The sequence below is a fragment of the Phyllobates terribilis genome, unplaced genomic scaffold (assembly GCF_046119375.1).
Source record: "Phyllobates terribilis strain yellow unplaced genomic scaffold, ASM4611937v1 Scaffold_1__5_contigs__length_1240528914, whole genome shotgun sequence".
In the NCBI taxonomy this organism is placed as follows: domain Eukaryota; kingdom Metazoa; phylum Chordata; class Amphibia; order Anura; family Dendrobatidae; genus Phyllobates; species Phyllobates terribilis.
In genome coordinates this window covers 983,753,989-983,779,432 of record NW_027362761.1, presented here as the reverse complement: position 1 = coordinate 983,779,432, position 25,444 = coordinate 983,753,989, and the positions used below count along the sequence as shown (strand labels likewise).

At 44.0% G+C, this 25,444-nt stretch overlaps 1 protein-coding gene across 17 annotated transcripts in view; it reads left to right on the top strand.

The window, feature by feature from the left end:
• TENM3 (teneurin transmembrane protein 3) overlaps nt 1-25,444 on the top strand; it is a 1,704,102-nt gene that overhangs the window by 1,345,296 nt on the left and 333,362 nt on the right. For 13 of the 17 annotated variants that reach the window (XM_073643373.1, XM_073643362.1, XM_073643479.1 and 10 more), the window contains one exon: nt 16,916-17,014. The exons of the other annotated variants lie outside the window; for them this stretch is intronic. In XM_073643373.1, coding sequence (XP_073499474.1) covers nt 16,916-17,014 — 99 coding nt within the window. The remainder of the gene's footprint in view (nt 1-16,915; nt 17,015-25,444) is intronic. 17 annotated transcript variants of the gene reach the window in all.

Below are 25,444 nucleotides of genomic sequence, written 5' to 3'. Positions count from 1 at the left end.
ATGAGAATATAAGGGACTATGCGCTAAACCTACAAGAGGCCCTGAGAGCCATTAAGCAGGCCGACCCTGACGGCGCGGGAAACGAAGACAAACTGTTGACTGAACAATTTATAGAGGGTCTACATTGTAATGCCCACCGAACCCAGTTGCGAGCCATGGCCTTACAGGACCCTCATCTGGACTTTGCACAGTTCAAGGACAGAGCCATCCGGGTGCTCCGAGAACCGGCACCAGGTGGCGCTGTGACCCACAAACGCCCTGCTACCACTTACTACCAGGAGGCGGCGCCCTTGTCGGCAGGGCCTGTGGGAGCTGATGCGCAGGCTTTAAACAATGACCCGGCTACAGACCTGCACCATCAGGTCCAAGAGCTAACTAAAAGCGTTGCCGCGCTAACCCGAACTGTGCAGTCTTTACAGGTTTCTACTCCAGGGAAGATCCAGCTGGCATCCGGACCGGAGGATATCCTGTGGCTCCGACCAAGGAGGACCCCACCGGCCAGAGGAAGACCCAGCGACCGATACAATGAGGACGGACAACCCATCTGCCGCCGCTGCAATCAACCCGGACATATGGCAAGGTACTGTCCTTTAAACTGGCACAACCTGGGGTAGAGGGCCAACCCCTAGGAATAAGATCACCAGGCCCATCGAACTGGCGTGACAAATACGTGGGAGGACGTCCAGTCTTGCCTGTAGTACTGGATGGCATTCCTATGAGTGCCCTACTTGACACCGGGTCACAGGTCACCACCATCCCGTACGTGCTCTTCAAGCAGTACTGGAATGACTCGGATATAACCCGCTACCCAGACGACGACTTGAGTATCATCGCCAGCAATGGTCAGCCCGTGCCACAGATCGGATTTAAAGAGATGACCATTAAGATCGGTAAAGTCGAACTGGCAGCGCAGGGACTGATCATTGTAGACGTTGACAAGCGCGAGAGTCACCCAAAGATAACTCTAGGAACTAATGTGATTGAAAATTGTCTTGCAGAGGTGATTCTCATTGTACAGCAGGTTGCCAAGAACGCCAGCTCCGGCCAGCAGCGAGTGCTCCAAAAAGAGATCCGGGCACTGATGCGACGGCAACAGGTGGAGCTCTCCGGTGGTGAGATTGGTAGCGTGAGAATGTGTGACCCGTTCCCTATTGCCATGCCCCCAAAAAGTGAGATGATGATTTGGTGCCGGGCAGCTATTGGTCTGAGAGGTAGAGATTACCAGGCAATGGTAGAACCAGTCTACTCAGATAGTAGGCCCACCATTTTGACGGCACGGGGGGTGGTTGATGTACGCCATGGGAGGGTGCCCGTTCGCATAATAAATATCGGGAAGAGGGAAGTGTACCTGCCCCGGTATGCTACGCTAGCCAAATTGTATACCATCAACCAAAATTCTGTACAGTCTGTGGAACCCTTGCCTCCATCTCATCCAGAGGAAGGTAACGGCTCTAAGCAACAAATGGAGGACTGGTGTCAGCAACTGCATTTGGGTACTGACTCCACACCCGCTCACCAAAAGCAGGGTGTCTACCGGGTGATCCAGGAATACGAGAGAGTGTTCAGTAAACACCCGCTAGACTTCGGGCGAGTGAAGGGAGTGGAACATCACATCCCCACGGGAGACCATCCTCCCATAAAAGAGAGGTATCGTCCCGTACCCCCTGCACATTACCAACACGCCAAGGGGATGCTTAGAGACATGAAGGAGGCTGGGGTAATCAGGGATAGCTGTAGCCCCTGGGCAGCTCCACTAGTCTTGGTTAAAAAGAAAGACAACACCATGAGAATGTGTGTAGATTACCGGAAAATCAACCGTATCACACACAAAGATGCGTACCCCTTACCAAGGATAGAGGAGTCTTTGGCTGCTTTAAAATCTGCTAACTTCTTCTCCACTTTGGATCTCACTAGCGGGTACTGGCAGGTTCCTGTAGCAGAGGCGGACCGGGAGAAGACCGCATTCACCACCCCGATGGGACTTAGCGAGTTTACCTGCATGCCGTTCGGACTCTGCAACGCACCAGGAACCTTCCAACGATTGATGGAATGCTGTCTGGGACACCGGAACTTTGAGACGGTCCTGCTGTACCTGGACGATGTTATAGTTTATTCCAAAACCTACGAGGACCACCTGAAACACCTGGCGGAGGTGTTTGAAGCCCTGGCAAACTACGGTCTGAAGGTGAAACCGTCGAAGTGTCACCTGCTAAAACCAAAAGTGCAGTACCTGGGACACGTGGTGAGTGCTGACGGAGTGGCCCCCGACCCTGATAAGATCACCGCGATTAAGGAATGGCCAAGACCCTCCAGCGTAAAGGAAGTGCGGCAGTTCCTCGGGTTGGTAGGCTACTACCGAAGATTCATTCCCGGTTTCACCAAAAAGGCAGCTCCTATTCAGGACCTCCTGATAGGCCAGTCCAGGAAGGCCAAGAACCAGAAGCCGCCCTTCAGATGGGAGAAGCTGGAAGAAGAGTCCTTCCGCCAGCTGAAGATGGCCCTCACGGGGGATGAAATCCTGGCGTACCCGGATTACAGCCAGCCCTTTATCCTCTACACCGACGCAAGTAACATCGGGCTAGGAGCCGTACTGTCCCAGATCCAGCAGGGGAGAGAACGGGTAATTGCTTACGCCAGCCGAAAACTGCGACCCACCGAAAGAAACCCTGAGAATTACAGCTCATTCAAGCTAGAGTTCCTGGCAGTGGTGTGGGCAGTCACCGAACGCTTTAAGCACTACCTCGCCTCTTCCCGGTTCACCGTGTACACGGATAACAACCCGTTGACACACCTGGACACTGCAAGACTCGGTGCCCTGGAGCAGAGATGGATGGCCCGCCTGTCCAACTATGAGTTCACGATCAAATACCGGGCAGGACGCTCCAATACCAACGCGGATGCCTTGTCCAGAATGCCAAACCTACCGGACGTAGGGGAAGATCCAGGGGAACTGGAAGAAGTTGAACTCCCCGCGTTTCACCGTCATGGGACTACCCTTATTCCAACCGTGTAAGGGGTAAGCAATCCGCTACGTTCAACCCCTTACCTCATTACAACTGGGCAGAAATGCAAGACAGTGACCCCGCCGTCCGACTGGTGAAGGAGATGCTGACTCAGCCAGATGCCCGCCTTGACCCAGACGCTCCGGAGGAGACCAAGCAACTGTGGGCTGAGAAGAGTCGACTGTTCCTTTACAAGGGGAAGTTGTGCCGCAGAATGGTTAACTCCCGGACGCATGAACTGGTCTGGCAAGTAGTGGTGCCAAGAAGAGACGCGGCAATGGTACTGGAGGCATACCACGACGAAGCTGGGCACTTCGGATGGAAGAAGCTGGAGTTCCTGCTGCGCGGGCGGTTCCACTGGGTAGGCATGAGAGGAACCATCGAGAGGTGGTGCAGAGACTGTGGCCCATGCAACCTAAGAAGGAAGGACCGTGCCAGCCAGAAGACTCCCCTGCAGTCCATCGTCACCAGGCAGCTGTTGGAACTGGTAGCCTTGGACCATGTAAAACTGACCCCCAGCAGAAGTGGCTACGTCTATGCGTTAACCATCGTGGATCACTACTCCCGGTTCTTGGTTGTAGTCCCCGTCAAGGACTTAACGGCTCAAACAGCAGCTAGAGCCTTCCAGCAGCACTTCTGCCGTCCACACGGATACCCAGAGCAGGTGCTGACGGACCAAGGACCTGCCTTTGAAGCGGAAGTCTTCCAGGAGTTCTGCACTCTGTATGGCTGCCGGAAGATAAGAACAACACCCTATCATCCGCAAACCAATGGACTCTGCGAGAAGATGAACCAGGTGGTGATAGACCTTCTGAAAACATTGCCCCTGGAAGAACGCAGTCTGTGGCCTGAGAAACTGCCTGATCTGGTGGACCTATACAACCACATCCCTGTAGGTTCTACCAACTGTACCCCGGCTTACCTAATGAGAGCAAGACCTGGTAAACTGCCTGTTGATCTGGATATGGGAGTCCTGACACCCGAGGACACTTCACCAGAAGCAGACTGGGACACAGAGAGGCAGCAGCAGTACCGGAAAGTACAGGAGAGCGTTGAGCGAAGTCTCCGTCAAGCAAGAGAAAGACAGGAGAAGACTTACAACCAGTATGCTCCCGCTGTTCCCCTGGTACCTGGAGAGCAGGTCTTGAAGAGGAAAAGACGGCTCCACAAGTTGGACGACCAGTGGGAGAAGGACCCGTACACCGTACTGCCATCAAGCCATGAAAACCCGAAAGTCTGCACGATCAGTAAGGATGGAGGAGAAACCACAGCCATTGTCTCCCGAGATCACCTGAAGAAGTGTCCCGAGCAGCTACGAAACCCTGAAGAAGATCAAGAAAACCCTCGACCCGCAGAGGAAAGGGAAGAGATGGTCAGTACTGTACTCTGAGACTTCCCTCGATCTTGGACACAAGTAAATGGCGCTGTTGTGGTACCCGTCCTCACCTTCCTCCAGCCAGCATCCCAAGTGCCTACGGAAAAACAGGTAGAGCTGGAAGAGCAGCCGGTCCAGGAGGCAGAAGACCCCACACAAGCAGACCAGGAGAATCGACCCTCTGCTTATAGTGAGCCTGCCGTGCCCCTAGTGAGCCAAAGAGTCCGTAGACAGCTGCCCAGCTTACCTTTAACAGCTCCTACACCCTGTAGCTCAGGACCGGTCAGTAAGCTCCGTAGGTCTACTAGGGCCACTAGAGGCCAGTTGCCCGTACGTTGAAGGATCTAAAGTGTTCAGACTGTTTTATTGGTATTTACCTGTTTACTGTTGCTTGTAAATAATTATGTTTTTCCAGTTATTTTATAGGTGTCTTTTGTGGATTAACCGGAACTCTGTTGTATATATGTTTGGAGCGTAACCCAGGAACGGACTATAGACTGTTAAAGACTCGGGGCAGAACAGACCCCTACCTGGTTACGGCTCCCTATTCTTTGGTGAAATGGACACCCTTTTTGCTTCAAAAATTGCACCCGGTTGCGGACACGCCGTGACCACCCTAATGTGTTTTTCATTATTGTATTGTTCCTGTTTATACCCTGTTATGTTTTCAAAAATATGTTTAGTCCCGAAGTACTAAATTTCACTAGGGGGGAATGTGGCACCCCAGGGTTCTGGTTACCACAGTAAAAGCAATATTACGTCTGTGAGCAGGTGGGAGGTCTCCTGGTCAGGAACCCTAAGCATGCCACACCTCCTGCCCAGTCCTGGGAAGGGAAGAACTTCCCCTATATAAACTGGGGCTGATGTGGGGTTAGAGGGTAGAAAGAGAAAGAGAAGAAGAGGAGTCCCAGACAGAGACACAGTCTGGTCTGGAGTGGAGCTGATACAGGGAGAGCAAGATCAGGAGCTCTGTGGGAGCAGTGATAAAAGGGGTCAGAGACTGGAAGCTGTAGAGCTCGTCCTGACTGAAGAGATCTCACCGGACACGGAGTCCGAGGCTGTGGGGACTGAGCCATACCCAGCAGCAGAAACCGACCGGCAGGGGATTTCAGGTCCTCTGGCCAAGAAACCCGAAGGCACGGTCACACGCAAGGGACCAGCACCGCTGTCGTGGAGCGGAGGCTACCAGAAGGCCCCGAGTCACCGGCCATACGGGTGAGCACCACACGGTACACTCAGGGACGTGGGCTACTTTTACCCGCTTCTAGCAAGGTAGCCAGGAAGAGTACAATTAGTGGGGAGGCCTACAACTCCGCCTGGCCAGGGGAGATCCTATCTGCTCACGGACTGACCAGGCCCCGATCGCTAGTCAGTACTCCCGGGAGGGTCTACCTTTGCCACCAGTAAAGACCCTGAACTACACCGCACCGTCTCTGAGTGGTTCCTGGTGCCTGCGAGCAATTCTACTATCCCCATTATCCACGTCCGCTGCCCTGAGGCCATACCCCTCCCGTTGGGGGTTATACTATCCACGCTGCACAACCGTACCACCGGCCTCAGCGGTCTGCCCTGCAGCGGCGGTTTCATAACCGCATTCAACGGGTGGCGTAGTCGAACACTATAACATCTTATACTAAACTCCGCCGCTTAGTTTGACACCCTGGGCACGGACCGGGTCACCGTCACGAGGACTACTATCCCCAGCAGATCCGGCTCCGGGTATCCCCCTGCGCAGCAGAAGCAGCACAGGCCCAGGGGGCGCGTCATAGGTATGCAGTATATGGATTATAAAATTGTTTTTATATATATATATATATATATATATGTGTGTGTGTGTATACAGTACAGACCAATAGTTTGGACACACCTTCTCATTTAAAGATTTTTCTGTATTTTCATGACTTTGAAAGTTGTACATTCACACTGAAGGCATCAAAACTATGAATTAACACATGTGGAATTATATACTTAACAAAAAAGTGTGAAACAACTGAAAATATGTCTTATATTCTAGGTTCTTCAAAGTAGCCACCTTTTGCTTTGATGACTGCTTAGTCACCGGAAATGGTTTTCACTTCACAGGTGTGCCCTGTCAGGTTTAATAAGTGGGATTTCTTGCCTTATAAATGGAGTTGGGACCATCAGTTGTGTTGTGCACAAGTCAGGTGGACACACAGCTGATAGTCCTACTGAATAGACTGTTAGAATTTGTATTATGGCAAGAAAAAAGCAGCTAAGTAAAGAAAAACGAGTGACCATCATTACTTTAAGAAATGAAGGTCAGTCAATCTGAAAAATTGGGCAAACTTTGAATGCGTCCCCAAGTGCAGTTGCAAAAACAATCAAGCGCTACAAAGAAACTGGCTCACATGAGGACCGCCCCAGGAAAGGAAGACCAAGAGTCACCTCTGCTTCTGAGGATAAGTTTATCCGAGTCAACAGCCTCAGAAATCGCAGGTTAACAGCAGCTCAGATTAGAGACCAGGTCAATGCCACACAGAGTTCTAGCAGCAGACACATCTCTTCAACAACTGTTAAGAGGAGACTTTGTGTAGCAGGCCTTCATGGTAAAATAGCTGCTAGGAAACCACTGATAAAGACAGTCAACAAGCAGAAGAGACACGTTTGGGCTAAAGAACGCAAGGAATGGACATTAGACCAGTGGAAATCTGTGCTTTGGTCTGATAAGTCCAAATTTGAGATCTTTGGTTCCAACCACTATGTCTTTGTGCGACGCAGAAAAGGTGAATGGATGGACTCTACATGCCTGGTTCCCACCGTGAAGCATGGAGGAGGAGGTGTGATGGTGGGGGGTGCTATGCTGGTGACACTGTTGGGGATTTATTCAAAATTGAAGGCATACTGAACCAGCATGGCTACCACAGCATCTTGCAGTGGCATGCTATTCCATCCGGTTTGTGTTTAGTTGGACCATCATTTATTTTTCAACAGGACAATGACCCCAAACACATCTCCAGGCTGTGTAAGGGCTATTTGACCAAGAAGGAGAGTGATGGGGTGCTACGCCAGATGACCTGGCCTCCACAGTCACCAAACCTGAACCCAATCGAGATGGTTTGGGGTGAGCTGGACCGCAGAGTGAAGGCTAAAGGGCCAACAAGTGCTAAGCATCTCTCGGAACTCCTTCAAGATTGTTGGAAGACAATTTCCGGTGACTAGCTCTTGAAGCTCATCAAGAGAATGCCAAGAGTGTGCAAAGCAGTCATCAAAGCAAAAGGTGGCTACTTTGAAGAACCTAGAATATAAGACATATTTTCAGTTGTTTCACACTTTTTTGTTAAGTATATAATTCCACATGTGTTAATTCATAGTTTTGATGCCTTCAGTGTGAATGTACAATTTCCATAGTCATGAAAATACACAAAAATCTTTAAATGAGAAGGTGTGTCCAAACTTTTGGTCTGTACTGTATATATATATATATATATATATATATATATATATATATATATGCCTCTATTCACTTGCTGTACATGTAATGATTTCAGCCATTTGTTCTTTAGCAATAATGTACCCATTCTTCAAGAGAGTATTTCATGTATAAAATATCAGACACCTATAGTCCTACATGGCTGACTCATTATCACATGTAGCCTTCATGTTTGACGTATAGGCCCAGAATCATGTTAATTCATCTGACACAAGAAGGCTCAGATATTCCTGCACAAAGCACTGGTAAAATTGTACATTTACACTAAAACACTAAAACATTAATGAAAAGCTTTGAGTGTGTTACGGGAATTCATACTATAATTTATGCTTTATTTGCTTTTGAACTATTTAATAAAATAATAACTGTATGGTTACCAAAGTTTACACTTAATGATTTATAAGAGATTGGGGACCAGGCTTCATTTGATTTTCTCACTTAAAATACAAGCAGCAAAACGTGCGTTCGATTTGGTGAGGTCTTACTGTCAACACATCGCTATGGCTTTCTCTGCACCCAACTTCTCTGAAAAGCTTTACGTCTCTTTCTAAGTGATTATTCTTTTTGATGGCTAAGCTTTAAAATTTTTTCACTTTGACCCCTAACATAGGACCCCTTCTAAATGTATATTTAATTTAGCAGAATCTATTTTTAAAGGGATAATCCTGCATTTTAAAATGAAAGGCCTCTCTTTAGAATAGTCCTCCATATTGGACTGGTGGAGGTCCAACTTGACACCTACTTCCCCCCCAATAATAAGCTGTTAGAAGGGGGTGTGGCATGTGTGTGAGTGTTAAAGCCCCTTACCAGTGTGCAGGCTGTCTCATACTTGCCCAAGCTGTACCTTTCATAACGACGATCCAAGGTACTGCAGAGGTGTCCTATTTGTGAGCTTCACTGTCCCTTTAAAAAGCTGATTGGTGAGACCACCATCAATCTAGTATTGATTTTATTTCAGCAACACGGTAAAGTGACAGCGTGGTGGAAGCGCGGCCAAAGTATCGCCTACCCACAGAGGGATATGGCTGCACTATTGTGAAAAAATAACAGCATCATCTGGCCTTACCCTTAAGGACAGGCTATCATTTTTTAAAACTGAATAATCCCCTTAATGGTAGAACACTTAGTCATTTTCCTTCTTGGAATGACTAATATTTTACTGTGCGTGGTAATTTTTTTTTTAAAGCTTTATTCAGTATATAAGTAAACAGTTTTAATATGCAGCTTCTGGTATTTTCATTAACATTTAGTACTCATTAGAATTAAAAGCAAATTAAACAGTGTGTGTTGTATATGTCATGGTATTTGGTATAATACTGGTTGAAATTAGCTGTGAAACAAAGGCTTTATACAGAATTATAATTAAAAATATCTTTTATTTTAACATTTGAGCACTGAGTATTGCTTTGCCCGAGCCACTTGTCTTTGATGTAAAAGTATGTGGGGCACATGGGGGCACATTGGCACCAGCGTGTTAGATAACAAGAGTTCATGGTCCATGAAAGTTGTAGTTCACAATCCTTGTACTGGTCCCTGGCATGACTAAACATGCAAGAAGAGGTAACAGTCCCATAATGCATCTACATCATAGCGATAGGAACTTGTCATGTATAAGTAAATTTAGGTTATTTTCTGCTAGAAAGCAACACTTTATTAAAGAGAATCTGTCAGCAGGACCCCCCACCCCCCCAAAAAAAACAACAACTATGTATATGATGTAGCTCTATCAAAGATAAATCCAATAATGCCTTTACATGGCCAGTCTGTTCCTCTGTTACTGAGAAATCAGCATTTGAATTGATATGCAAATCTAAAAGCCTCTGTCACTCCTGCTCTATTCTCTGCCCAGCGCCACCTCCTTCTACGTGACTGACTGCCTCTATGCTGTGTGACTCCAGGCAAAGGAGCCATCAGTTAAGCTGGAGGTGGCACTGGGCAGGGAATAAAGCTAGAGTCACAGAAGCTTCAGATCTACACTAGCTCTTCAGCCTCATTTACATATAAATTCAAACACTGATTTCTCAGTAACAGAGGAACGGACTTGCCATGTAAAGGTATTGCTGCACTTGTCTTTGGAAGAGCTACTTCTACATGTAGATAGTTTGGGGTTTGAAATCCTGATGACAAATTCCCTTTAAGGCTTTCCCACATTTATTTCATCCCAACTTTCTCATAACTATAATACTTGAATATTTAAACATATAGCTGAAGAAGACACATAGCAAAACTTAAATTGCCCCCCTTAACGGCACTTGTTCACAGTACCATATTCAACATCTTGTAACCTGATGGCCTCATATTGGTTGCGGCTCCTGTTCCAGCCACTCAGCTGAGAAGGACAGCTTCGCTCTAATGTTTTGGAGAGAAGAAGCTCTGCACAGCCGTTGGGAAAGTGATCAGGTCAAGCCATGCTTAAAGCGGCTGTCCACTTAAAAACAAAATGTTGAAATGTGTTTGAAATGTAAATATATGGAACTTACTAATATGTGTGTATTATCAAAAGTATCTCGATATCCAGATATCAATGCGGTTCCTGATCCCAGCTGCTTCACTTCTGGCTCCGTTTCATCACAGCAGTTCCTTAGCTGGCATACTGTATCACCATTGCTGTATGTGAAGGAGCTGGTTGACTTCTCATTTCAATAGCTGAACCTGTTCCATTCTCTGTCATGGTCAATGCACTGACAAAAAGGAGGCTAGGTTAGCTGTTAAAATCAGCCAGTAAGCTAGCCTTCTTCATAGCCATCAATGATTACATATCTATACCTAAAGCTGTCTCCTATGTCCAAACAAAGCCACAAGTGAAGCTGCCAAACGTTGGGACCAAGGCTGATTATCTGGAGGTCATGACCCATTTGATAATACATAGTCAGTTGTATATACTTAATATTAATCAGTTGTATATATTTACACTTCAAACACATTTAAACATAATTTGGCACCATGCTGTGATTTAAATCAATCTAGATGCAACAGTCTGTGTTTTTCTTCTTACAGCGATAGAATTAGGTAATACTGCATATATAGATTCAATAAAGTTCAGAATTGTGATTTCCAAAGAGCCAATAATGGTGACTGCAGGTAGATGACATTTCACAATTAATCAATTAATGGGTTAATTGATCAGTTAGTGTGATTCACTGTGCACTAAAGGATAAACAATAAGAATATATTATAAAATTCATCAGGGTAGAAATTGGATCCATAAATGAATTTTTTCCCTGTAGCTAATTCAGAGAATATTCCAAAGTGTCCCCTTTAGACAATTTGTTTGAGGAAACTGTTAAAGTCAGTGTTATGCTGTATGACCGAATTTAAAATGTTGCTGTGGAATGAACCATATATTTCATAGGTCACCCTGCTTGACCTATAACAACACAGATACAGTATATCTCATCTCGGAGTCAAGGTTTATTCTTAGCCATTGATTAAATGATTAAATTAACAGAATGCAAATTGACTGTAACAATGTTATCCAGATATATGACGAATTATACGTTATCTTTGTCTTATTGAGGCAGAACATCAGCATCCTAAAAACTACTGGAAACTGATTTCTTAATGTTAAAGGGAACCTGTCATCTCAGATAACACTATTTACCTGCAGATATGGGGTTAATCTGTAGATGTAGTGTTGTAATGCTGCTGGCTGCCTTATTGAAATAATGGGTACCAGAAGAAAATGAACTTATTTCTGCCCAGAAGCCACTGGCTTTCAGTCATGGGGTCATGAATGGGGCTGTTACAGTCATTGCTCATAGAACCGCTCACTATACTGTGAATAGCATCTGTAAGCATGACCCGACACTTTGACAGCTCACTGTACATAGATGGGCTGCAGAACCTGTCAATCAAAGTGCTGCTGTGTGCTTACAGCTGCCGCTCATGGTATAGTGAGCAATGCTGTGACCGGTGGCTGAGCCACTCCATTCTCACCCATATGACTGAAAGCTGCCAGCTCCCTGGAGGAAATAAGTTCGTTTTCTCCCAGTTGTTAGACTTTTAGTACAGTGGCAAGACAGCATTGTAACGCTATTTACCTACCTGTAACACTATGTCTGTAGCTAAATAGCATTATCAGAGGTGACAGGTTCCCTTTAAGTTTTTTGGTATTCCAGATATAGAGAGTTTTACAAGAGTAGAAACCATTTAAATATTGCATGAAAAGCAAAACATACAAGTTTTAAAGGCCAGTTCATAAAATCCCCCAACAAGCAAAGTTCTTTGAAAAACATAACTGCACGGATATAGTATGCTATGCACAAGTTTTTGTTTTAATGTTAAACCCATACTCATGTCTTATTCTTATGAAGTATTCCATAAAAGAGGGCTCTGCGCCAAAGATATGTGCAAAATATGAAAAACATCAGATTTTATTGAACCTTCATTCATCATTTCACTTTGATCTTTTTTTCTTCCATCGAACTGTGTGTGTGATTGTCAAAATTATGGATCTGTATCAGTACCCTTGTCAGCCTACATGGACTGGTGCTCTTCCTCCACTTTGCTTTCTTTTCTTAGGATATTTTGCTTAAGAAAAAAGCTTTTGAAGTGTAATTTTTTATTAAAAAATATGTTAAAACTTTAGGTGTTTCCAATGTTGCTTAGTGGATCAAACGGACATGACTATAATATCTATTTTCCTGAAAGTACAGATGTTTCCTTTCTTACGTTTGTTCCTAACTCAACATATCTTAAGATGTATGAAATGTATGGAGCAAGATTACCAACTTAAAAAAAAACAACAAAAATCAATGACACACTGTGACTCCTTCGGTACACCCCAGTGCACTTCCAGGCTAATTGGCATGTGGCTTTAAAGCTTGATTTCTCAGTGCTGTTGAATCAGATTACTACATGACAGGTATCAATATTTATCTTGATAACATGACCTATACAGTCATAACACTAGTTTCAGTAGTAAAATCTTCCTAACAGATTTCCTTTAAAGGTGTATTCCCATCTCCAAGATCCTATCCCAATATGTAGTAAGTGTAATAATAATATTAGCAAATAACTTGAATTAGAAATGTAGTATAGTTCTTCTGATTCACTATGCCGCTTACCCCATACAGTACTCCCCTTACAGTACCTTAGTTATCCATGGTTACGATCATTCATATAGTGACAGTTAGTTTTTAGTCATAAGTATGGATACCTAAACAACTGCAATGCCCTGCACATGGGGTAAGTGACAGCTTATTACATTTCTAATTGGGGGTATTTAAAATATTTTTATTATTACACCTACTTCATATATTGGGGATAGCATCTTGGAGATGGGAATACCCCTTTAACTTTTGTTAATATGCATTAAAAAATTAAACATTATATTAAAACAATGACCAAGTAAACAACAAGAAAATAGTATTATAGTGAAGGAAATTGCAAAACATGTTGTAAAGTCCAGCCCAGTACATGAAACTTTTTTTCAAGAAAAATTATTTTGTCTTACAACACTTCCCACATGTCTGCGTTCTTGATTAGGATCCTCAGGGAACAAGTCGTAGATGAATGTATAGGTTTTTTCTTTCGTTATACTGGATGTGGTATAGTATGTGTTTTTAGGCTCCACTTTTATAGCCCTAAGGCCATGTGCCCACGTTGCGTTTTTGCAGCGTTTTTACGGCTGCGAAAACGCTTGTAAAACCGTCTGCCATGCAAAGCAATGTGAATTCGGATGTGCTGTGCACATGATGCGCTAATTTGCATGCCGAATTCGCATTGCGTTGCAAAACGCAGCATGACCATTTCTACCGCGATTACGCTGCAAATTCGCGGCCATTGAGGAACATTGAAACGCAGCAAACCCGCAGGTATATGTGGATTTGGTGCGTTTCAATTAAATTCAATGGCCACGAATTTGCGACATAATCGCGGTGCATGTGGTACCCGGGATGAAGAGGAGACTACAACTCCTCTTCATCCCGGCTACCACGTGGTGAAAAAAAGAAATAAAAAAGTTAAAAATAAACAAAACCTGTTTATTCACCTGTCCGGCGGCCCCCGGTCTTCTCCCAGCCACGTCCTCTCTCCTTGGCGTCCCGCGGTGTACTGTCAGGACCTGCGGTAACGTCATTTAGTCACCTGATGGTCACGCGACCGCTGACGTCAGCGGTCAGGTGATGGTCGCGTGACCATCAGCTGACTAAATGACGTCACCGCAGGTCCTGACAGTACACTGCGGGACGCCGAAGAGAGAGGACGCGGCCGGGAGCAGACTGGAGGAGACCGGAGAGGTGGGTATACAGGTTTTTTTTTTATTTTTAACGTTTTAATTCTCTTTTTTTTACTATAGATGCTGCATTTAAAGCATCAGTTGCTCACACATTATAAATCGATGCCGGTTGCATAGATTTATATTGTGTGACCAACTTGTCAAGCACTTTCCAAGTGATGCTCAAAATCGCTTGGAAAACTGCTTTAAAAAACGCATGCAAAAACGCATGTAAAAACGCTGAATAAAACGCTTCTCTCTGGCAGAAAAAACGCATGTAAATCTGCATGCGTTTTTTTCTGCCAGAGAGAGGCAAAAACGCTCTGCATCAAATCTGCTACGTGGGCACATAGCCTTATACTTCTCTTCAGTTAGTGAGCATCGGAAGGGAGGTGCAGCACAAATAAGGATGGGGTGCATTGTTTTTTACTTTTCCCATTCTCCATAGTAAAAGGATTTCATACAAAAAACAGTATGGGTGGTTCAGGAGAGTTTTGTCTGGGAAGGTTACGTAGTCAGAATGTCATAAATTTAATCCAAAAGGATCAATTCATCATTATTACTTCTCTCAGTGATAGAAACGAGGACACTTGACTAGGAAATAATCTTCAAATTGTTAAATTATGCTTTATGGTCATTTTAGTTATTTTAGATATTTTTCAATACATGATCAAAACAATTTAAAATTGGAATGAAAAAATGTAAAATGCTTGCTTAATAGTAATAGAAGCTGATACTCCACTTAGAGAGTCGAGATGCTAAAAGATTAATAATTTTCCCTACTAAGTGAATATTTAATCGAACGTCTTTTAAAGGCACCCTGTCAGCAGAAGAACCAATTGCAGTGCTCGCTGTGATTGACTTAATAACCATCCTGTCAGCAGAAGAACCAATTGTGGCACTCACTCACTTGTTATTGGCTTGTACTATTTCCTCCAAAACAGGATTAAAGGGAATCTGTCAGTAGAATACACCCTCCTAAGCCGTCTATATGGGCATGTAGGCCATAGGAACCTGAACACAATGATACTACTTTGATATCTGCGATCTGATGTCTTATTCCACAGAAATCCATGTTTTTCTTATATGTAAATGAGCTGTTCAGAACTATGGGTCGGACACTGATCTGAATGAGAATCTGCCCTAGAGCTTTTTTTTACATTAACAATGTGATGTGTAATGACCGCTCTCTACTCTCCTGATCTCACTGCAGAGCTATGTGTGATTATACCGGACACATCTGTAGGCTCCTCTCACTGCAGAGCTGTGTGCGATTATACCTGACATATCTGCAGATTCCTCTCACTGCACAGCTGCGTGTGATTATACCAGACACATCTGCAGGTTCCTCCCACTGCAGAGCTGTGTATGATTATACCTGGCACATCTGCAGATTCCTCTCACTGCAGAACTGTGTGTGATTATACCTCACACATCTCCAGGTTCCTCTCACTGCAGAGCTGTGTATGATTACACCTGATACATCTGCAGGTTCCTCTCACTGCAGAGCTGTGTGTGATTATACCAGACACATCTGCAGGTTCCTCCCACTGCAGAGCTGTGTGTGATTATACCTGACACATCTGCAGGTTCCTCTCACTGCAGAGATGTTTATGATTATACCTGACACTTCTGCAGGTTCCTCTCACTGCAGAGCTGTGTGTGATTATACCTGACCCATCTGCAGGTTCCTCTCACTGCAGAGCTGTGTGTGATTATACCTGACACATCTGCAGGCTCCTCTCACTGTAGAGCTCTGTGTGTTTATACCTGACACATCTGCAGGCTCCTCTCACTACAGAGCTGTGTGTGATTATACCTGACCCATCTGCAGGTTCCTCTCACTGCAGAGCTGTGTGTGATTATACCTGACACATCTGCAGGCTCCTCTCACTACAGAGCTGTGTGTGATTATACCTGACACATCTGCAGGTTCCTCTCAGCTTTAGCTTCCATCTCACAGGCGGACAGGGCTGTAATCCAGCAGAGCTGTGAGAGCTGCAGCAAATGTATTGTAAGGAGACAAAGTTCAGTTCTACTGTTCTGTGTTAGTTACTTGTCTCACACTGGTAATACCGCCTTTCATTTGCAACAATCTCTGGAGACAGATTCTTATGCAGCTCTGTGTCCCACGCATCGTCCTGAACAGCTCATTTACGTATTAGAAAAACGTGGTTTCTGGAAAAAGACATCGGATCACAGATATCAAGGTATCATTTTATTCAGATTCCTATGATCTACATGTCCATATAGATGGCTTAGGAGGGTTGATCCTACTGACAGATTCCCTTTAAAAATAAATAGAGTGCGCAGCTAATTAGGAAGATCAATTACATTTTTATTTCAGAATTATTGTATTTACCAATCATATATATATATATATATATAATATATATATTTAATGTTTTGGAGAAAAAAAATAACATTTCTGTTTTTTATATTTACTTTTAATAATTCATCCATTAATTTACCATACTTATCCTATCCAAAGTTGAGCAAAAAGTATTAGTAGGGCCCATATTCAGTGACCATGATGGCTGTCTGTGGCCACCAGGCCAAAGCCCTGCAAACCTTTTTCAACCAGTAGCATCCTCGGCGCCTTGTCTGATTATTAGGCACCCACGACGTCATGCATGCATCTCACCACAACATGATGATGCCTACTTATCACATGATACTTCAGGGAAGTTAGAGTTCTCTGGTCTAGCGGCAACAGACTACCAGGGTACTGTGAATATTTTTGCTCAAATCAAATCCCATCAATTATGCTTATTTCTGTAATTACAGCCAATGAGGATTTAGTATGACTTTATTATTTTTGCATGTTTTTTATTTAACATATTTTAATATTAACAATGTTTTTCTTATAGAAAAATAGCAAATCACCCAGTTCTTGAAAATGGGCATGACAACCTCATAGAGATGGCTGTGTTTTCACCACCCTGCCATGATGGCGACTATGGGGATGGGTATGTGTCTCTATATAATTAGTTCTTTTGCTGCTACACCTATACGTAATAGTAAATGCCAGCACCTAGAGCTGGATTTACAGTATAATTTCTGACTGCCAAACCAATATATTGTCCCACTGATACCCTAACCCATTGTCTCTCCATGGTTCCAAATTGCTCCATGGTTACATTTTGCTGACTATTCTATATTTTTTATCCTCTTTTATAGGATAATTTTATATATTTTATGTTTATATAATGGTTATGGTTTGTTTCATGTTTAATAACTTTAAAGTCATAAATCAAGAAACTTAAAAAAATCTGAAAATTTTCCACCTTGGGTCTCAGATTGTGCCATTCTGACTGAATTGTGCCTATGACAGCATTTAGGTGTAGAATCAGAAACTGCCATGTTATTGTGGTTTGGGTCACAGATAATGGGGCTCAATGGTTCTTAGAGGACGGACCTCATTCACACACATTGATACCCACAATAGCCATGGTATTAAGCACGTCACTACACTGCACCTGCTAATATTTCTACTGGCTAGAATGGGAATTGATCTAACATGATCGGGATGCACATTTTATAATGTACCCTCACAGTTTAAAATATTGGAAAAAAGTGGAAAATATAGGTGAACTTAGAAAGTGCCAATTAGGACACCCTTCCCAAGTGTAACCGTGTCCCATGTAAAGGAAAAACACCATATACTCACCTGCTGGAATGCCCCTGTTCCTTCAATTTCTGCGCTATGTCTGCACACTCAATGACCTTGTTGTGTTACGTGAGCACTGCAGCCTGTCAGTGGCCGCTGATGGGCTGCAGGGCTCGCACTTCCCTTAGACTGCTGTGTTTTGGACCCAACAAGTGTGAGCTTTCCAGTCGATTAGCAGCTGCTGATACCTGTAGTGCAGACATGACTGACATATGTGAAATGTCACACAATCACACGCGCACACACAGCCCCAACATTGCTGGAATTCCATAAGTATATTGTGAGTATATGATGTTTTTATATTACGTGGGGCAAAGTTTCTTTTCAGAAATGAATGCCTAAGCAGTGGACAGCCCCTTTAACACCTCCTTATAACTTAGAGAAAAGTTGGGCATTCACTAACTGCCTAATATGTATGAGGGTCTCGTGACTCCCTGGACTGATGAAGTCAGGGGAAAGAAAAATTGGACATGCCGAATTTCAACTCTTGATCCTTTTCAGATAAGTCATTGTCAGACTTCCCCTGGAAATCATATGTGGACTTAGCCAAGTCAAGTGTGCATGTGTATAGAGGGGCTGTGAGGAATAGCTGTTCTGCCGACAGCCAATGAAGTTGTGTGGGCTCCCGTGTGGTTGTTGTGACACTGTTAAAAGGCTCGGATGCCACACACAGCACGTAATGAGTATGGCAGAGGTTTAATTCAAGATTTGGTTTCTCCACGCAGGGAGTGTAAATTTAAGTAACACAACAATAAAACAGTAAAATCGGACAATAAACGATTGTGGTTTAACTATAACACGGAAAGGATGAACAATACGGCGCAGTCCCAAAAGTTCAGGCTGAATAAGAGAAGGTAAATTACTGGAGGCTTGCACTTATCTGTCCTTTAGCGATAACTACGTCCGTCTTCAGACACTCACTCCGGAGGGTGTCCGTCTTCTGGCGGCAATGGGCGGTCTCTGGTCTCACCCACTGGGCCCCCAGTCCTTTGACCACACGAAAGCGGTCACGACTCCTTTAAGAGCCATAGCAAGCTCCTCCGGCGTACAACAAACTGCGGTAGGATCACATCCCGGGTGCGTCCTCACCCGTAGGTCACCGTCAGATGTCTGGAAAACTGTGGTGATGCAGGTAACTGAACGATCACTTTCTGTAGGCCCGGTACAGACCGCACGCCCCTTGTTTTGCGGCAAACTGTGTCACCTGTTCGTCCGTCACCGCAGACAGGTCAGCACGTCTCTATTTCACCGAGGACAGGGCAGCACATCTCTCTCTCGTTGTCGGCAGGTCAGACCGTTTCTCCCCAACTGCCGGTGTGCTCTCCACAACCAACTGTCACTTTCGCGCGAGCCCAGACACCTGACTTCCTCTCTTCCGTCCCTCTCCTCTGTCCCCCAGCACTGTCCAGGTCTGGGCAGGACCCTGGCAGTTCTGGCGCCGGAGCTCCGCCCCTGTCTCTAGGCAAGTTTTCCTTCTTACAACACGTGAGCCTGGCGCCCAATCACCGCTGGCATCACTGTCTCCTCCTTTAGATAAACTGAACATGAAGAGGAAGTCAGAGATCAGCTGCATCCCGGACTGCCTCTTCATGTTCAATTCGACAGAAGTCGGGGACCGTGACTAGTGTTGAGCGAATTTGTTCGGCATTTCAAATTCGTGTTCGTGTGCGGGGTTCCCACTTGTTTGCGCCAAAAAATGTCATCTGCGCGTCAGCGTGGCAAATCCGGGATGTTCATGGGCGGAGACGATTTTTTATCGCGAACAAGTTGGAACCCCGAACACGAATTTGAAATGCCGAACAAATTTTCTTAACACTAACCGTGACGCTGGTGCTGATGGGCGATGGGCTCACGTGTCACGACAATCGCAATGGAGGCCCAGGACTGCAAGTGCCAACACAGCTCAAACTTATTTTATCGGGGCCAAACATTTAGATCAAGAAGGGGTTGTCCTAGTAGTGGACAACCCCTTTAAGCATACCTCTATGTCTGAAACTAATATTATGTAAATGAAGGCATCTACACAACATAAAGTATAGAAGCTTGCCGGCCATTCAGAAAGCTTCATGAAACATTGCTGCAAAAGTACAATGAAACAGCATAAAAAACAACAGAAATATAAATGGCTGTGCAAGAGCTTCTGACAGGACATCTTTATGAAGGCGAAATGTGTTTATTAGAGTAGATTATCCCAGATTGAGCCTTATAGCAGAAAAGTAATAAGAATCTGGGTCTGAGCCGGAGAAATGTAATCAGGACGCCTGTGTGTTGTGCTGTAATACAGCGCTGCTTGCCGCTACAACTATTGACTTCTGATTGTCGGCCTATTATTTTTCATATACTGGAATCTTATTAACTATGGAAATATGCAGATTGGAGTTTATTATAGTTGTTTACAGCACAGAGCCGCAGTCTCAAAATGGCTTTTGCCGAGCTTTGCATTTGTAGAAATGACTGTCAGGTGCTATTAATTCAGGTAACATAGCAATGAAATTTATCTTGTTTGTAAGCTTTTCATTTTCAAAATTACGCTGCCAGGGATCACCTCCCGGTGTGAAAGTTGTCCAAAGATAATAGCGCATCAGTTTGAGAACATAATAGATTTGAGAATACAAACCCAGGAACAGCGTGACAATGCTGTTTGCCTCCAGAACATACTGTGTCACAGCCAGAAGCATTACATATTTGTTCTGTTTTATTCTGTGTCACTTGTACTTTATTTACATGTAAATCCTGCATGTTATAGGACTTGTAAAGTGTCACGTCGCTCTGATGTTTCTGAAAAGAATAGTTTTACCTTGAGTGTCTCCTACGTGAAATTATGGAAGCCCAAAAACTTGCATATTTCATGGAAAGACAGAAGCTGTTTAGATGGCTAATTTGATCTCCTGCTATATAAAAGAGCTAGTTTTGAACCAAAGGGTTTACTCTTTATCTTTAGAAGACACCCATGTCATACCACATCTCCCAAAAAGTTTTACTTATGTGAAAGTCGTTATTCCGGAGATCTCCTGCCATGAGCATAGCAATTGAGCAGCACTGGCATGTGCCTCTTGATAGGCGGCATAGGAAATGGTACTACAGCGTCTGAGATCTGTGTAAAAAGGGTTGATACAACTTTATGATCTCTGTTGGTTCCTCTGCTGAGACACAGGCCGATCTCTCCAGCAGTCCCATAGATAAAGAATGGAATGATTGAGCATAAGCCTTGCCTTGCTCCATTCTTGGGATTGGTAGGGGTTCTACCAGTGAGACACCTCAGTGATCAATAAGTTGTCACCTATGCGAAAGATAGATGATAAGTTACTGTGTTGCGACAACTCATTTAAAGAGAATCTGTCACCACATTTGACCTCTCTAAATTATTAATATGGGCATACAGGTTATAGACTGCTGAGGAGAGTGATCCCTGTATGCCTCATATCAGATGTCTTGTTGCTGAGAAATCATCTGTTATCACTTTATATGAATGACCTCTTCCAGGCTCTGGGGAGGACTTTGTATGGAAGATAACACTGGCTCCAGAGCTTATTTTACATGAGGGGGGAGTTACTAGTGTGATGTGTGATGGTCGCTCTCTGCTCTCCTGATCTCACTGCAGAGCTATGTGTGACTATACCTGACACATCTGCAGGTTCCTATCACTGCAGAGCTGTGTGTGATTATACCTGACACATCTGCAGGCTCTTCTCACTGCAGAGCTGTGTGTGATTATATCTGACACATCTGCAGGCTCCTCTCACTGCAGAGCTGTGTGAGATTATACCTGACACATCTGCAGGTTCCTCTCACTACAGAGCTGTGTGTGATTATACCTGACACATCTGCTGGTTCCTCTCACTGCAGGGCTGTGTGTGATTATACCTGACACATCTGCAGGCTCCTCTCACTGCAGAGCTGTGTGTGATTATACCTGACTCATCTGCAGGTTCCTCTCACTGCAGAGCTGTGTGTGATTATACCTGATATATCTGCAGGCTCCTCTCACTACAGGGCTGTGTGTGATTATACCTTACACATCTGCAGGTTCCTCTCACTGCAGGGCTCTGTGTGATTATACCTGACACATCTGCAGCCTCCTCTCACTTCAGAGCTGTGTGTGATTATACCTGACACATCTGATGGTTCCTCTCACTGCAGGGCTCTGTGTGATTATACCTGACACATCTGCAGCCTCCTCTCACTTCAGAGCTGTGCATGATTATACCTGACACATCTGCAGGTTCCTCTCACTGCAGAGCTGTGTGTGATTATACCTGACATATCTGCAGGCTCCTCTCACTACAGGGCTGTGTGTGATTATACCTTACACATCTGCAGGTTCCTCTCACTACCGAGCTGTGTATGATTATACCTGACACATCTGCAGGCTCCTCTCGCTGCAGAGCTGTGTGTGATTATGCCTGACACATCTGCAGGTTCCTCTCACTGCAGAGCTGTGTGTGATTATACCTGACACATCTGCAGGCTCCTCTCACTGCAGAGCTGTGTGTGATTATACCTGACGCATCTGCAGGTTCTTCTCACTTCAGAGCTGTGTGTGATTATACCTGACACATCTGCAGGTTCCTCTCACTGCAGAGCTGTGTGTGATTATACCTGACACATCTGCAGGTTCCTCTCACTGCAGAGCTGTGTGTGATTATACCTGACACATCTGCAGGCTCCTCCCACTGCAGAGCTGTGTGTGATTATACCTGACACATCTGCAGGTTCCTCTCACAGCAGAGCTGTGTGTGATTATACCTGACACATCTGCAGCCTCCTCTCACTTCAGAGCTGTGTGTGATTATACCTGACACATCTACAGGTTCCTCTCTGCTTCAGCTTCCATCTTACAGGCAGACAGGGCTTAGTTTGGTTACCTAAGCTACTGCAATGCCCTGCACATGGGGTAAGCAGCATAGCTAAACAGAAGAACTATACTACATTTCTAATTAGAGATATTTGCTAATATTATTATTACACCTACTACATATTGGGATAGGATCTTGGAGATGGGAATACCCCTTTAAAGGAAATCTGTCAGGAAGATTTTACCACTGAAACTAGTGTTATGACTGTATAGGTCCTGGTATTGAGATAAATATTGATATCTGTCATGTAGCAATCCGATTCAACAGCACTGAGAATTCAAGCTTTAAAGCCACATGCAAATTAACCTGAAAGTGCATTGGGGTGTACCGATGGAGTCACATTGTGTCAATACACCCCCAACTCACTTCTAAGTTAATTTGCTTGTGGCTTTAAGTTTGATTTCTAAGCACTCCCCTTACAAAATGTAACAATCTAACAACTACAAGTGATAGTCAAGCTCAATTAATAATTCATATTCGCCCATTAGCCTATTAGCCTCCATGAAAACTTTAATACTCTGACCTTACTTTTAAATTTGCATGTCTTAATAGTTTGAAGCTTTACATGTTTCTTTGGAAGACCCTAGATTCTTGAAGAAGAATGCCTTAATTGAATGGCTTTAGTATGTGTCAAACCTGAAAGAACTGTTTGTTTTCTATGACTCACTCTTACGTAGTATTATAAATGTGATTCCCATCTTATTGATATCAGTGACAGCACAGCTTATAGAAATAACATGTTTTGACAAGTGGCTAACCCGGCTGATTGAATATCACTTCTAGTGAAAACCACAGTGTTGTAATGTTATGAAGTGATGGTAAGGACCGTGAAGGACAAGTTTATAAAATGTTACCACAAGTTGCAATAAGATGTAAAAACTTCAAAGAACGAGGTAAAGTATTGTATAAACCAAGAGAAAAAGTGTGTTAGTATACAGGCTTATGATTGGTTTACTGGAACTGGGGTCTATATTGGCCCAAAACATGTCGGACTCTATTGTACTGTATGGCTGTATTCCTCCATAGAATGCTTTTGGGATAAATCAATCAGTTGCAGCAAGAATCTGCCATAAAACTGTTGGATCCCCACAGCTGTATAAAAATTGTGATTTTTGGCGTTTTCACACCAACTTTTTGAAAATTTTACACTGCTTAGCAGGAGGGAAGTTGCTGAGCTTGGTCTGAGAAATATTTTTTAATTTTCACTACAAAAATGTCAAAAGTTACAGGTGTTGTCCACTACTCAGACAACCCTTCTCAATCCCTATGTTTCCCCCCAGTATAACACTTATGCCGGTGGCACCCCAGTGATTGCATGACATAATGTCCTTGTGGCCAATCAGAGGCCGCTTCACTCTCCTCTCCTATGAACAAATCACATTCATCTGGAAGAAGTGAGAGCTGCTGCACTCTCACCTCCTCCAGATGTATGTGATTTGTTTGTAGGAGAGGAGAGTGAAGCCGGTGCTGATAACAATATCACGCAATCACCAAAAGAGTCAGTGCCAACACCGCTGAAATGGCACCGGCACCGGATGTGAGTATAGGTGTTATTATTTTTCAAGGGATTGAGAAAGAGTTAAGTCGTGGACAACCTCTTTAAGACCAAAATGTACTTCAGTCAGAGACTGGAATACACCTCTCGTGGTGGCACACAGCAGCTGAAAGAGGCATCATATTAATTAAGAACGAGAAGTGGCTTTTAATGAATTTATGGCATCTTACCAGCTGACCCTGGATCATGAATTGGGTACAAAATGTCAATCTTGATGGATCTTGATAAATCAGCCCTTTTAAATGGGGACATGCATTTGATTTTGTATAAACTATTTTCAGTCCATATACAATACATAAAACCAATTTCTTCATCCAAGCTATGTATGGGTCTTGAGCGTTGATGAAAGCACTTCATGTCATTTATAAGAATATGCCTTTGGAGGAATATATTTTACTCCGCCCGGAATGCCATGTCCATTTTCATTGACAGGTATCTTCTTTGAGTTTATTCAGCGAGATAAATTCCTATTATGCAGATAGCTTTATTAAAAGGAAAAATATTTATCCAGCCTTCCTGGATATTGAAAAGCATACGTGCAGATGGCCCGCGACTAGCTAGGCATTTAGTTATTTTCTTGTTCAAACATGTTTCTTTGATTGTGATTGTACAGGCCCCATTTCTTTCTCTTCCCTGAACTCATACTATCCTTTCAATCTGTTCATTGTGGTAGGGACCTGTATCACAGTGAGTGAGATAATGAGAATCTGGGCAGACGTGCGCGCTGGATAAAGTCAAGAGACGGAGCGCTCTCGCCGCTTGCTATTTAAAGAAGCCCTTATATATATCCTACAAGGTCCTTAGAAAAGAAAGCTCTTTCTTGTCAATTGGTCCTAATATTAAATAAACAATTGACAAGTGAAAAGAACAATCAGAGCCGTCGTTTTAGGGAAAGAATTACAAGCCTGTGAAGGGTGGATTGTACCCAGAGCTGGATGTTCTGTATCTGTGTAACATTTTATGAGCAGAAGCAGAACTGCTGAACTATCTCATCTTCCTCCCCTTCTACTCAGTAATAAGCATTTATATGTTTTCCGCTGTGCTGAGGATGTAGTGGTTACACCCTTGTCATTAAATTGTTCCTCCTTCCCAAGCCATTACAAGGACCCAGATACAGGAAGACTCAATCTATTAGAACCTGGTTGAGCGTAAAGCGGAAGAGAGGCTTCATGGATATGAAATAAAGGGTTTGATAGTATAACCTTAAGTGTAGGATAAAAAAGGTACAATCTTATATGAGAGACGTCTACATTTAACTACTGTCCAGCCCAGAAGCCCTGTGATATCCAGTAAAGTTTACTGCAAAAAAAGGCATTGA